The 12,340-nt window shown below is 38.5% G+C and overlaps 1 protein-coding gene across 8 annotated transcripts in view; it reads left to right on the forward strand.

The window, feature by feature from the left end:
* The window catches only part of SMOC2 (SPARC related modular calcium binding 2), a 195,054-nt gene that overhangs the window by 42,818 nt on the left and 139,896 nt on the right, over positions 1 to 12,340 (forward strand). For 7 of the 8 annotated variants that reach the window (XM_040058731.2, XM_040058729.2, XM_040058733.2 and 4 more), the window contains exon 2: positions 2,408 to 2,579. In XM_040058731.2, coding sequence (XP_039914665.1) covers positions 2,408 to 2,579 — 172 coding nt within the window. Of the gene's footprint in view, positions 1 to 2,407; positions 2,580 to 6,714; positions 6,851 to 12,340 lie in introns of those variants that run through there. The other variant, XM_040058736.2, reaches the window with a different exon arrangement.

Consider the following 12,340-nt stretch of genomic DNA (forward strand, 5'->3'; position numbering starts at 1 on the left):
TGTCTCCCGGGTATGTCTTCATCCTCTGCTTTTCCAGGTTGCTTGAATATCCTTGAACCCTTAATTTGCCCTAATCTCCTCTAAGGCTTTGAAATAAAAAAAAAAATACTTAAATAAAACTCTTTGGATAAATGCCCTTTAAAATACAGTTTTATCTGTGAATTATCATGCTCTAAAGGGAGTGGATTTTGTTCCTCAGACAGTTAAGGGGATTTTCTGTCCACAGTCTTACTGTCAGACATACCCATCTAAACTCCTGCAGCAGTTCAAAACAGAACAAACGAGGAAACTCTGGGGAAAAAATGGTACAGGGGCTAGACTGCTGCTGTGTGTGATTTTTTTTCTGGTGCCTGGGTTCAGTCCCCTGATCTGCTGCATGATTTTCTGTGGGTCACGAAGCCTTCCTGTGCGTTTGAAAACTAATTCTCTGCTCAACGGGGATGTAGCTAGGAATAAATTAAGGGTGGCAAAGTGCCTAGCCGCTACAGAGGGACAGTCTTCTACACACAGAAAGGCTGTATTCCTTACTTCACAAAATAGAAAGAGGAGATCACTTGACTTGCCATCACCAAATCCACAGTGGGAGTCAGAGGCAAAACAGAGAACTGGATCCAATTTTTTTAAATTTTTTTTTAATTTTTTTACCAGGGGCCCCATGTTGTCAATTTTTCATTGAGAAAACCTTTTCACAGTCCTGGATAGGCCTAATCTCAGTCTTGCAGATGCCTCCCAGGCAAGAAAGGGAACTTTGGATGACCTCACAGGGTTCCCACAGTGCAGCTCATCAGGGCACCCAGGCAAGCCCTGGAGACCAACGTGATTTGGAGGTTGTTCAGAATCATGGATGCCTGTCTTCACTATTACTCATTGTGCAGGTAAAGGGAGATTATTTCAGTTTTTCTTCCTTACCACTCAGCTCACCTAATTATTAATTTCTGTCAGCAAGAAGGATCTGCAAAATAACACTGAAATGGGGAGCGAGGAACATCTGTCCTCCACTTCTGGAAACCTGTAGCTAGATTCCTTGGAGAAAGATTTGAGGTTTGTGTGTAATTAGTGAGTAATTTGCTTCTGAAGTTAATTATTCCTAAAAGTGAAAAATCGCTCAAAATCTTGGGGAAAGGAAGCTTTCCTTTTTATCTTAGTGTGCCACTAAAATATAAAAGTTCTGGTAAAAGTCCAACCATATGACTATTATTTTAAAGTGATACCTTTGAGATAATCTCTTCATTTTCATGCAGACTCTCCAGAAAGACATCTGTATTTCCTCATGTTAAATGATAGGAAATGCAAATAGATGGCAGTTTTAAGTATGAAGATTATGGAGATTTATAACTCTCTTTATATATTTCTTATGTGTAATAAAATGCGGGGGAACTATATGTAGCAAATGGGTTTTTTAAATTTTTAATCCCAAATACTACTCTTTGTCCTTTTTCTTTCTTTTCCTTGAAATTTGCCTCCTCCTGATTTCAGTTTCTCATCTGAGGTTCAAAATTTTCTCTACCTGAGGTTTGTAATGATGAGGTAGCACCAATGAAAACAGGGATTTAGCTGGATGCAGATCTTTCCTTGGGCACCTCATGATGCTTAGGAGACTGATTCCCTCCTGGTAGCTGTATGCCTTGCTTAATTTTGTGCTTATTCAAAAGAAGCAGAAGGATAGAGAAATTAATCTAAGTACTTATTGAGTTCACCTCCTCCCTAGTCTCAGCTTTTCAAGAGTTCAGAAGATTAAGTAATCCCTTTGTTTTTATCTGTCTGTTTTTGGCTGGCATGTAGCGGCATCAGATCTGATTAGATTTTTTGGCAGCGTGTTTCAGGGTGAGAAGCTCGGTCTTTTCACAGTGCCAAGGATGATGCCAAACTCATGAGCCATGCAGTCTTGGCGTTGGAGGGATGAACAATTGGGTCGGGTTCAGTGTAACTTTGTGTCAAAACTGGGAAGAGGTGCACAAATCTGCAATAGGAATATTTATGTTAAAAATCCTACTTGGGTCTTAGAACAGACTTTTCGGCTTGTCATTGTAGAATAAATAAATAGATAAGCATCCACTGCCGTCTCGTTTTTGATGTGAAGAATATTTCTGCCATCACCATTTTCACTCCAAAAACTCCAAGTTGTTGTTTTGAGATTCATAATGTTTGAAAGAGATTCATAGACTCCCTAATTGTGATACTGGATTTAGTGTATGTTATGGAGATGTAGCAATTACTGCCATTTTACAGCAGCAGTGGAAAAACCCCAGATACAACAAATCTGCTAGGATTTGAATAGACAAAACAGGCAGAGCTTTCTTTTCAGATTGGGGTAATACTTGTATGTCTTTCCTGGGAAAGGGACCACAGAGCAGTTTTCATATGGGAATAGCATTCCTACAGCATTATTTTTTTTTTTTCCCCCTAGTTTTTGAGAGTGGACCAAGACAAAGACAGAGAATGCAGCCTGGACTGTGCAGGTTCCCCTCAGAAATCACTCTGTGCATCTGATGGAAGAACTTTTCTGTCGCGGTGTGAGTTTCAACGAGCAAAATGCAAAGACCCTCAGCTGGAAATAGCCTACCGAGGCAACTGCAAAGGTGAGAAATCAAAGTTTCTCTTAACCATAATGAAAAATAAAAACTCCTAAAATAGTATATGAAATGTCTGTGCATTGAAAAGCAGGAGTGTTGGACTTGAAGAGTTTTCTAAAAGCAAGTGAATTGAAATCGATCCTGTTATTTCTATAAAAATATGTTCTCTAAAGATAAATTAATCTTGATCCTTCATAAAAATTGTGACTCCCACATCCACTTATTTTTCAGTAAGTCACCATTAAGGAAGTTTCATGGCCAGGTACCTGTTCAGAAGGGCCATATCACTGGCAAGTTCAGAGAAACTCTTACGGTTGTTGTCTTGCAAATTTTCTTGTCTCGTACAGTTTGGTATTTTGAATTTGAGATGGTCAAATTAAGTCTTGTATTGCCTAATTGCAATCACTTAGTATGGCAGGGGTGGTGGGTAGGGTGTGTCGAGTGAGAAAAAAGCTAAAACCAAGAAAAGCTTTGCAATGCATAGAGCTCTCACAGGCCATTGCTGCCTATATCATCCACTCCTTTACTTCTGATCTCTGTTTAGAGGAATCGGGTGAGATACAACCCTACAAAATATCCACAGTTAAATCTCTTAACTTTTAGAGCAGCATAGTGTTAGACAATGCAGTTCTTAACTGCAGTGTAGGGTGTAGAAGTGTAGAGTGATTCCCAGCACAATGATCTTTCTAAAATGTAAGAATAGCAGTGGTCATAACTTTCCCTTTCTCTCTGTCCCAAAGAGAGTGGCAGGGAGTGGAGGAAGGGAGTGGGGGAAAGAAAACCCCAGGGACCACGCCAATTCAACCTGTAGGAGGCAATTTTCCACATCATCTCTCTCCATTAGCTCCTGAAAACCTCTGAAGCACCAGGACTGCTTCAAAGAGACATTCTGTCTCATCTTCTGCAAGGGATGAAACAGTATCCTCATTCTTCAGCCCTTTCATAGTAAACCATTGTATTAACATGATGGATCTACTTACTGTGGTGAGCAAGGATAACATAATGAAGCTACCTGAGCCAAAGCTTTTGTTACACTCATAAACGACAGACAATTATTGTGCACTTTGTATTTGTTCATTTTGTACATTAGAGATTTATGGAAATTAGTTTTGAGTGTTTTTCTCTATTGTTTTTTATACCATATTGAAAAAGTCATCTGCAAGAAATTTTCTTCATTAAGATTAGAATTGCTCTACTGAAGGATTCCTCATTGATGCTGTCAAATTTTTCTGCATCAGTAGCTGCAATTTGTAGAAGTGCCCATTTGTTGTTTATTAATGCATAGAATAAAATTGTAGAATTGCAATTAGACACCTTAGGCACCTTAAATATTGCTGATAGCAGGTACACATCATGTTTTCTTCAATCGAATGTTTTTTCCTTTGACTGGTGATAGGCAGATATTTGCCAATAATGCACTTGGTCAGTATCAGCAAGGGACCAGTGCTCTTTTAGTTTTACATTTTCATAGTATTTCTTATTCAGTAAAGCAGTCTTAAATTTTGAAGTGACCAGTGTCTTTATTCCTGCTTATGGCTGTGATAATCAGAAGTATTTTAAGGTGTAAAAACAAGTTTTAAAGAAGAAAAAGATTATTCATCAGCCTAGCTGCAGTTTCAGTTTTAGCATTGCTAGGGCTGGTTCTGATAGTCATATCAAACATTCTGAAAGAGCCAAGGAAGTCCTGTAATTAAGAGCTTTTGAGCCAGTTGCTTTTGTGTGGTGAAATTTATTGTTGCAGGTGATGCTTAATTAAAAGATAGAGGGTATTTCAGTAAGGTTAACCAAAAAGTGATGTTTCATTGGAGAACAACTTTAAAGATTTCAGAATTTACTTTCATTCTGTGTAAGAATGGAAACTGATCCTTTTGGAAGTGTTTGTCTGTACCCCTGGAAAAACAGACACCCACCTTAACTCCCCATTAAAGCATTGGTTTTGAAGCAAGTTTTGAGCTTGCAGGGGGAAGGGAAAGAAACATGCATGTTTTCATGTGGATGTTGTGGGGAGAAAAGAGGTGATTCCTGGTATAGACTTCACAACTTTAAGTCTGTGCATGATAATGATAATCAAAAAAGGCAATCTTAAGCCTGTCTCCTCCTGTCTTCCGAAAAAAAATCCTTATTCACCTCACAAAATTCTTCTCTGAAAACAAAATATTTCCGGGTACCATTTTAATTAATTTAATGATGACTAGCTTTTTGTTTGATTCAGTAGAAATCTAAAGACCTTGACAGTTTATGTTGACAGCCTTTTGGAACAATTTTGAATCCATAATTTCTTGTTAAGATATTCAGAACTGTGATTTCTTTTTACATCCACAAGAAATTTTGAACGGCTACCAGGCTGATGCCTCCTTTCTCTGGTTTTTTTTCCTGAGAAAGGCAAATTTGTATTGACTCTTTTTTCTCTTTATCCCCTGTTCTCAACATTTTTTCTCATCTATTTGAACACTTAAGTGCTAAAAAGTAGAAAGGGGTAGTTTGCTCTGTTTCTGTGTGCTTGTTTCCTTTCTATTTCAAGTCTCATTTGCAACAAGAGTGCTCAGCTCAGGCAATTCTTTAGTATTGCAAAGGAAACCGTTTTTAGATCCTAGATCTTAAAGATCACAGTAAAGTGGCTGCATTTGAACAGTTTTTTCCCTTGTACTTCTGTTCTAGGTCTTGATAACTGCAGCAGAGATCAAAACAGTTTAAAACAAACCTGAAAATGAAAGAACCCTGAACCTTCCACTCATTTCTGAAAGACAACCCACATTTAACAAAACAAGCATCAAAACAGACTATTCTATTAGCCTTTTTTTTTTTTCTGATGACATTAATTTTATAACTATTTTTATTTTAAGTCCACTTCCAGCCTTTGCTAAGCTTGGAAATGCCATAAGAAGTTAAAATCTCATGAAATTTCCAGCCTACTTCTGGAGTTTCTAAGATCTCAAATAATCTGTGTACACTGTAGATGAACATCCACATTTTTGCATACTTTTCCAAACAAAATCTTAATTCTGAAGTTCTGGAGATTTGCCACTTGCTTGACACAGACATTTACTGTGCAACGAGATTACGGATCTAATAAATAAATGTGTGTTGACAGCTGAGAAATACTACCTGTGATGTTTAGCAGTTAGGACTGTTAAAATACCACCTGTGATGGGAATCAACCACATGCACACACAAGTGCTTCACAGTAAATCTGGCCCAACATAGCCAAAGGAACAAATCATACAACAAGTGGAAAAGCAATATAATTGCTTTTAAACTGCTCAGAAAGACACAGACGCTATGTCTGCACAAATTAATTAAGCACTGCAAGGAGAGAGTATGAGCACCAGGTGGGTGAGGTGGTAAATGCTCCCTGTTGCACTTTGGGCACTGGCCATCTGTGCTCTCCTGAGGACTGTATCTTTGTTCCTCAGGGAGAAGATGGGCCAAGGACTGTTCAGGCAGGCAGCACAGAGGTGCCTTCTTTTACAACTTTAAGGGTGTTCAGCTTTTCTTTTTTATTTTCCTTTTTTTTTCTCTCTCTTTTTTTTTTTTTTTTTTTTTTTTTCTCTCCCCTATTTCTCATTTCTTAAATAGCATTGAGAATACTCATTTCATTTCTCAGTTTGTTTTAAAGTGAATGTACCTGGCCTATAATTGGGGCCCTAAAGACTAATATTCTGAATGTATTAAGCAAGTGTCTCAGTAATAATATTTGGTATTCTGGCATCATGATCAATGAAAAAACCAATTCATATGTACCGTCTTGCCAGCATACCTCTGCCCTAACACAGAGTTCTCAAAATATCCAGCTGAGGTACTTGGATTTTGTGGCTTCTCTACCAGTACTTCACTAAAACAAGACATCTCTAATAGCTGGAGTTTTGATACAATCAAAATTGTCAATTGCTATAAAATCTCCACTTCCAGCTCAGATCACATTTCCTTACTTCGCTATTTTCATGTAAAAGCAACCTGGGTTTATAAGCAACTGCTAAACTGGATGTGCGTGAGAAGACAGCTAGAGATAGTGCTGAAGGCAATCTTGCCCCTGATATATTGCAGCCGTGTTAATTACCAAAGAGTGGGAACAGCCTTGCCCTCATAGCCATGGGTGTGATAAAGAGTGAGTTAGGTGGTAGGGGATCAGTTGGGGTCTGCTGGCTGTGGTGTGAGGAGGCAGGGACAGGCTTAGGTGGCTGTGCTAGGGACAGGAAGCAGTGAGCTGGAAATGCAGAAGGAGGAGAGAAAGAGGCAGAGCTGTGTGAAGCTGCCCGTGGGAGGCTACATAAGAAAAGGTATGAGGGACTTCTGGATAAAAAGGTGTTGATACTCCTCCATCAGACCTGCACAAATCTCTGAGTGGTTCTTACTAAAAATGACAATGTAGGATCTTTATGCAGTGACATTTAATTTCTGGGGGGAGTTGGAATAGAATCTGTTTAACACTGGGTATGTATTCAGTATTTGGAGAGATAGCCCAACAGTGATTTACTGCTTTGTGAGTACACCAAGGAGAGCCATCACACGGAGTAGTGTCATTGTTATTCTGCAGCTATGTAGATGCCCTCTCTCCATTGGAAACACTAGGTAGATCACGCTTTGCTTAATTCATTTATGGTATCTGAAAGAGCCTCACTGTTTAAAAATGCTGTTCTTTTATGAGCTATCATAGATATAACAAAAGGCAATCTGTTCGTTCTCACAAGTCATATAAAGAACCAAAGCACATCTAAATATGAGTGAAGTTTCTCATAAAACAGGTATTTTACTGTTTGCTTTCCTTAAAGAAAAAACATTTTTTTCTTTAATTTAGGGCTTTGAGGAATAGTGAGAAGCTTCACTCATTTAAACTATTAGAACAATGAGTTAATTAATGGATTAAATGAAGGCATTGCTGAGCAGTAGTTGTTCTGAGACCACAAGTTAATCTTGGACCTGTAATTAATGAGTCCAGGCATAATTTGGAGAAACATTACTCTTGCCTATTAGCTGAAGAACTTGGTTGTAAATGCTGGACGTGGTTTCGGAGTGCACACCTTCTGCAGAATTCCCATGGAGGCTGCCATCCAGCTCAGGTTCACCTGTGAGCCAGGCGGGCGTGAGCCTGACGTGTGCTCGCAGTGCCTGAGCACGTCCCTTAGCTCAGTGTGGGCAGGGACCTTGGCTTGGCCCTGCTGCCTGGAAGGCAGCCCTGTGGGATGTGTTTGGGCGGTGGGACATGCTCCCGAGGTGTTTCGTTTGGAGAGAGGAAAAAGCAGTGAGTAGGTATGGTTCTTTTTCTAACTGAAATGGGTGAAAGTGGGACTGGACCAAGGTGTCTGTCTTAGAAATAAACTGAAACAGAGTGAGACCTTGTGCAGTCTGTACACTGAAAGCAGGACAGGTTTCATGTGTCCTCAGCTCTCCCTTTTCTTTTTTCTTCTCATCTTTTATGAGAGGGGAGAAAAAAAAAAAAAGAATTATGCAGGGTTTTTCATTATTTTGAAAAACATATTAGAGCAAAATATATTGAGAAGTGATACTTCAGGATTTTTTAAAATAAACCATACAGAAGGAAGATTGATCATATGGCAGATATATATTTTTTAAAAATACTTCCAGCTAGGAGCTGTCTCCCCCTTTTCCAGACGTATCTTCTCACTGTAGACACTGTGTTTAATCTGTAGGATGACTGCAAGTTTCCAGACTGTGATGCTGGCAATCCTGATACAAACACTTGTCAGCCCCAGCCTCATTTTGGTTTTGAGTCTTCATTTATATTATGTGTCAAGATGTTACACATCAAGCTACTGTAGTAAAAGTGTTGAGAAACAAAATACTTAATATCTTGCTGAAAACTGTATGTACATATAGAAGTTGCAATTTATGTTGTCTCTTAAAGCAAGTGGAGTTGGTTTCCGATTATACTTTCTAGTAAGCATTTAATGGAAACAAATATTTTTGTGGAATATTCTTTGCTCTTTTAAATATATATAGTGGTACTTAGAACACAAGACAAGTAACACTGGGATAGTACCCTCAGTTTTCTGGAGATGGAGTTTCTTTCTTTTTAAAATTATTTTAAAAATATTTTTTATTAATAATATTTCTCCAAGCAGAATTTGCTGAAGCCAGACTGCACAGAAATAAGGCATGTATGGGAATTCTTATGCACAAAAAAAAAATGGGTCTTCATAAAATCAAATATGCATTACAGCAATATGAATTTAAAGTAGTCTTTTTGGGACTTTTTTGTGGAGTTTTCATTTCTGCTCTTCTCTTTTTAGTTCGTGTTTCAGACTTTATCTAAAAATGAGGGCTCTAACAGAACTGGAGAGTGCTAAAGCAGTAATACTGCACTGAAGGCTAGGAATCACAAACAGTTGCAAACTTTCTCAGGTCTTCTGTGCAAGAATTAGCAAACTAGGCTTCTCCAAACTATCAAATCTCTGCTATTCTCAGAAAGCCTAGTGTAGTCTTTGACATCTAAAACATCAGAAAGCTGTTGTTTTAGTTTTTCTTGAAGTATTTGATTCAGTTCTAATCAGACTGTATTTCTCGGCAACTGTTAGGAAACTGAAATAGTGTGCCAAGAGGGAATCCAGCGCAGCATTCCTTATTTTATCTTAGGGCTTAGATATCTAAATTGCTGTGTGGTTGCAAAATGTGGGGGGGGAAAAGAAAAAACAAAAGCAAAAAGAAAACACTGCCTGGCTCTGTCTGTTCGATGCCAGTAGAGGAGAGTTTAGGCTAAGATTGCTCTGCTGTTTTGTTTGAATCCAGAAAACAGCTATAAAAATAAATTGTGAAAGAATTGGGCAGCTCTTGTCATGAAGCAGCAAGTCATTATTTTACGGCTGTGTCAGGCTAAATGTCTGTGCTGACATTCTTTCCAACCCAATAGGCTAATATCTCTGCATCTTTAAAATTGATACTTTCAGCATGTATAGTTTACTACATTTCCTACCACTAGAGGCTACAGCTTTTTATCTGCTTTGCTGTTAGACTCGAACAGTTCTTTACAATATACCTTGACCTAGGTCAAATATAATGGGAAATTTTCTTGAGTGGTTTATTCCATAGAAACAAAGTGGTGTCTTGTGCTCTGAATAAAATTTTTGCGCTGAATTAACTGCAAATTAAGACTGTTTGACTTCTATCATATCATGACCAGTTACCAAAAGGGTATAGCAGTGGGAAAGAAGAACAGAAGCAGAAATAAATTCTGGTTTGTTTTTAGGACAATTCGGTGAAGTGCTCAGGTGGACAGCTAACTTAAAATAGCTTGTTGCACTGCATGTTTCTGAGTTTAAGGACAAGCAGAGACAGATATTGTGACAAAACAGGAGTGCAGAGGGGAACAGTGAAAGGTCCTTGGATTGTGTGTCTACACTAGGTCTGCTTGCTCACATCTGTGTGACTTCAGAAAACTTTTCTCTTGAGGGTAAGAACAGCTGACTGTGGGAAGCTCTCAAGGTAACCTTCAAATCATTAAGTTAACCACTTATATATAGTTTTTTACAAAGTAGTAAATGTTTCTGATATGTTCAACAGAATATTCCACCTATAATGAAATAACTGAGTAAAGGATGAAGTGTACTTTTTGCACAAATATATAACAAGGTTGCATCAAATAAGGTAATCTCTTGCGAAGCAGGCAAAGTTTGCTCCACGTATTGAGACTGAGAAAGGTATTTTTATTCTTATTGCAATACGTACCAAACCAAGAAATATTGGATGAACTAAATTGAAACATTTGCAAGAGATTTATCTATACTTTTGGCAAGCTGCTTACTTTTCCATGGGAGAATCTGGATTAGAGCTCCCTATGGAGCTCCAAAATTCCTGTAAATCAGTTGTACTGAATGTCACCTTAGAGATGGTGTTTACACCCTTGACAAGTTTGTGTCATTGTTATAATATAATGTTAAAATATAATGATAAACTTCTACTTTGCAGTAGTAAACTTCCCTCTGTTTGATATATTGTTCGAGGATTAGCCAGCAGAGTTGAAGTTGGTGCATGTTTTTTTCCCTGAAGCTCAGTGTTTTCGGATCTGTACTGTTGGAAATAAAGCATAAAATGAGATTAGTTCCAAGTCAGGCTGGTGCTGTTTGTGAGGTTAACTCTATTTCCAGAACTTCCTGTTGACTTCAGTGCTATCTCAGGAAGATCCTGCAGCAATGTAGTGGCACTGCATCACTTCATAGGTGAATTTTTTTCCTGTTGCACAGAGAAATTTAGATCAGAATTAAGATGACTTTTTATTCTGCTTTTGCTTTCTGGTCACTGGTCTCCTATGGAAGCCAGAATTGTCACCAGGGCATTTCAGAAAGACCTGCCCAAACAGCTACAGCTCTATACTCTTTTAAGTTCTGTGTATTTCTGTCCACTCCCATACACCCATTTTTGTCTTCTGTTGTACCCTCAAAGAAGTGTTTGTTTTCTTAAACCTCTGGCTGCTTTTGCACAGAGTCAGAGGTACAATCAACACATTGGCCAACATACTGTGCTAAAATATAATGAGCCTTGTACCAGTCCAGTTTGACAGCTAACGAGAGTCCCAGTGAAGTTGACTTAGGGTGAAGTCAAGCATCTTCATGCTCAATTTCTATGCCAGGAGATAGGTTGTTTTCCCAATTCCCCATGAGTTTGTGGGATGTAAAAGCCCATTTACCTGGAGTTGAGCGGATAAAGTCTCACTGAGTTAGTCATTGACACAATTCCGAATTACGGCTGGACATGCATTATCTACAAAATTAGTTCTTCTCATTGTATGGCTACAGGCAAGGTAGGCTGCATTTTAGCCAGGTTTTATCAGGTCTTAGAACCTAATGGCCTTTTCACCGGGTCATACACCAGAACCCAGCTTGCTTCCTTATTAATGCTTCAGTTAGAAAGAGAAATTAACTATAGTGGGAATTCTAGTGAGAAGCCAATAACAGTTTCAGGCCCCTTATTTTTCTGCTAGAAAGTTCCAAAAGTTTAAACAAAACCAGATTTTTTTAAAAGGTAAACATAAAGCTATGCAGCATTACACAGTGTTTGTCATATTTCCAAAACCTTGCAGCCTCAGAATTCCTTCTGCTCTCAGGTTTGTCGCCAGAGGGACACCGCTCACCTCGTAAGAGTTTAGCCTGCTTTTGTCAGGGGCAAAGCTGAAAGATCAAAAGCTGTGGGCTGATTAATCAACATAAAGGTACTAGGTCAGTTCTGTAATTTTTTGTTCTTGGTCTTCATTTCAAAATAATCAGGGTCCATCCTGATCTGAATTATTCCTGTCCTAGACAAACAGCAAAGTTGAATCAATGTATGAGAGACTTTACTGGTGCCCATTCCCTTAGATATATTATTTATTGATTGATTCATTTATGTAACTGGAATTCTGGCAAACCACGTAAGTCTAGACTCACCCTATTAATTTGAGATCCATGTGAGGTATTTTCATTACCTGCACTACTATGAGGAGCACAGAGGGGTCTGTAGACAAGAATTGTCTGGGTGCAGTCAAAGGAGAATTTGTACAGTCAATCCCAGATTTACCTTTGCTGAATGGTCATGAGCAGTGGCCATGTGGAAGATTTTTCTCCTTATGGATTGCATGTCACCCATCGCTTATTGGCATGTTAGGAGCTGCAAGGTTTCCCTACAGCTATTTCTTGTCTTATATTTTGATGTGAGCTTATGTTTCAGCTTTTCTCCTGGTCATGTGAGGAAATAATTTTTTTCATCCTTTTTTGGCAGTTGTTTTGCATAAATGTATAGCCCTTAAATGTCTTGAATGCTTTTTCTTTGGAAAAAATTGC

This window comes from Hirundo rustica, chromosome 3 (genome assembly GCF_015227805.2).
Source record: "Hirundo rustica isolate bHirRus1 chromosome 3, bHirRus1.pri.v3, whole genome shotgun sequence".
NCBI classification, from domain to species: domain Eukaryota; kingdom Metazoa; phylum Chordata; class Aves; order Passeriformes; family Hirundinidae; genus Hirundo; species Hirundo rustica.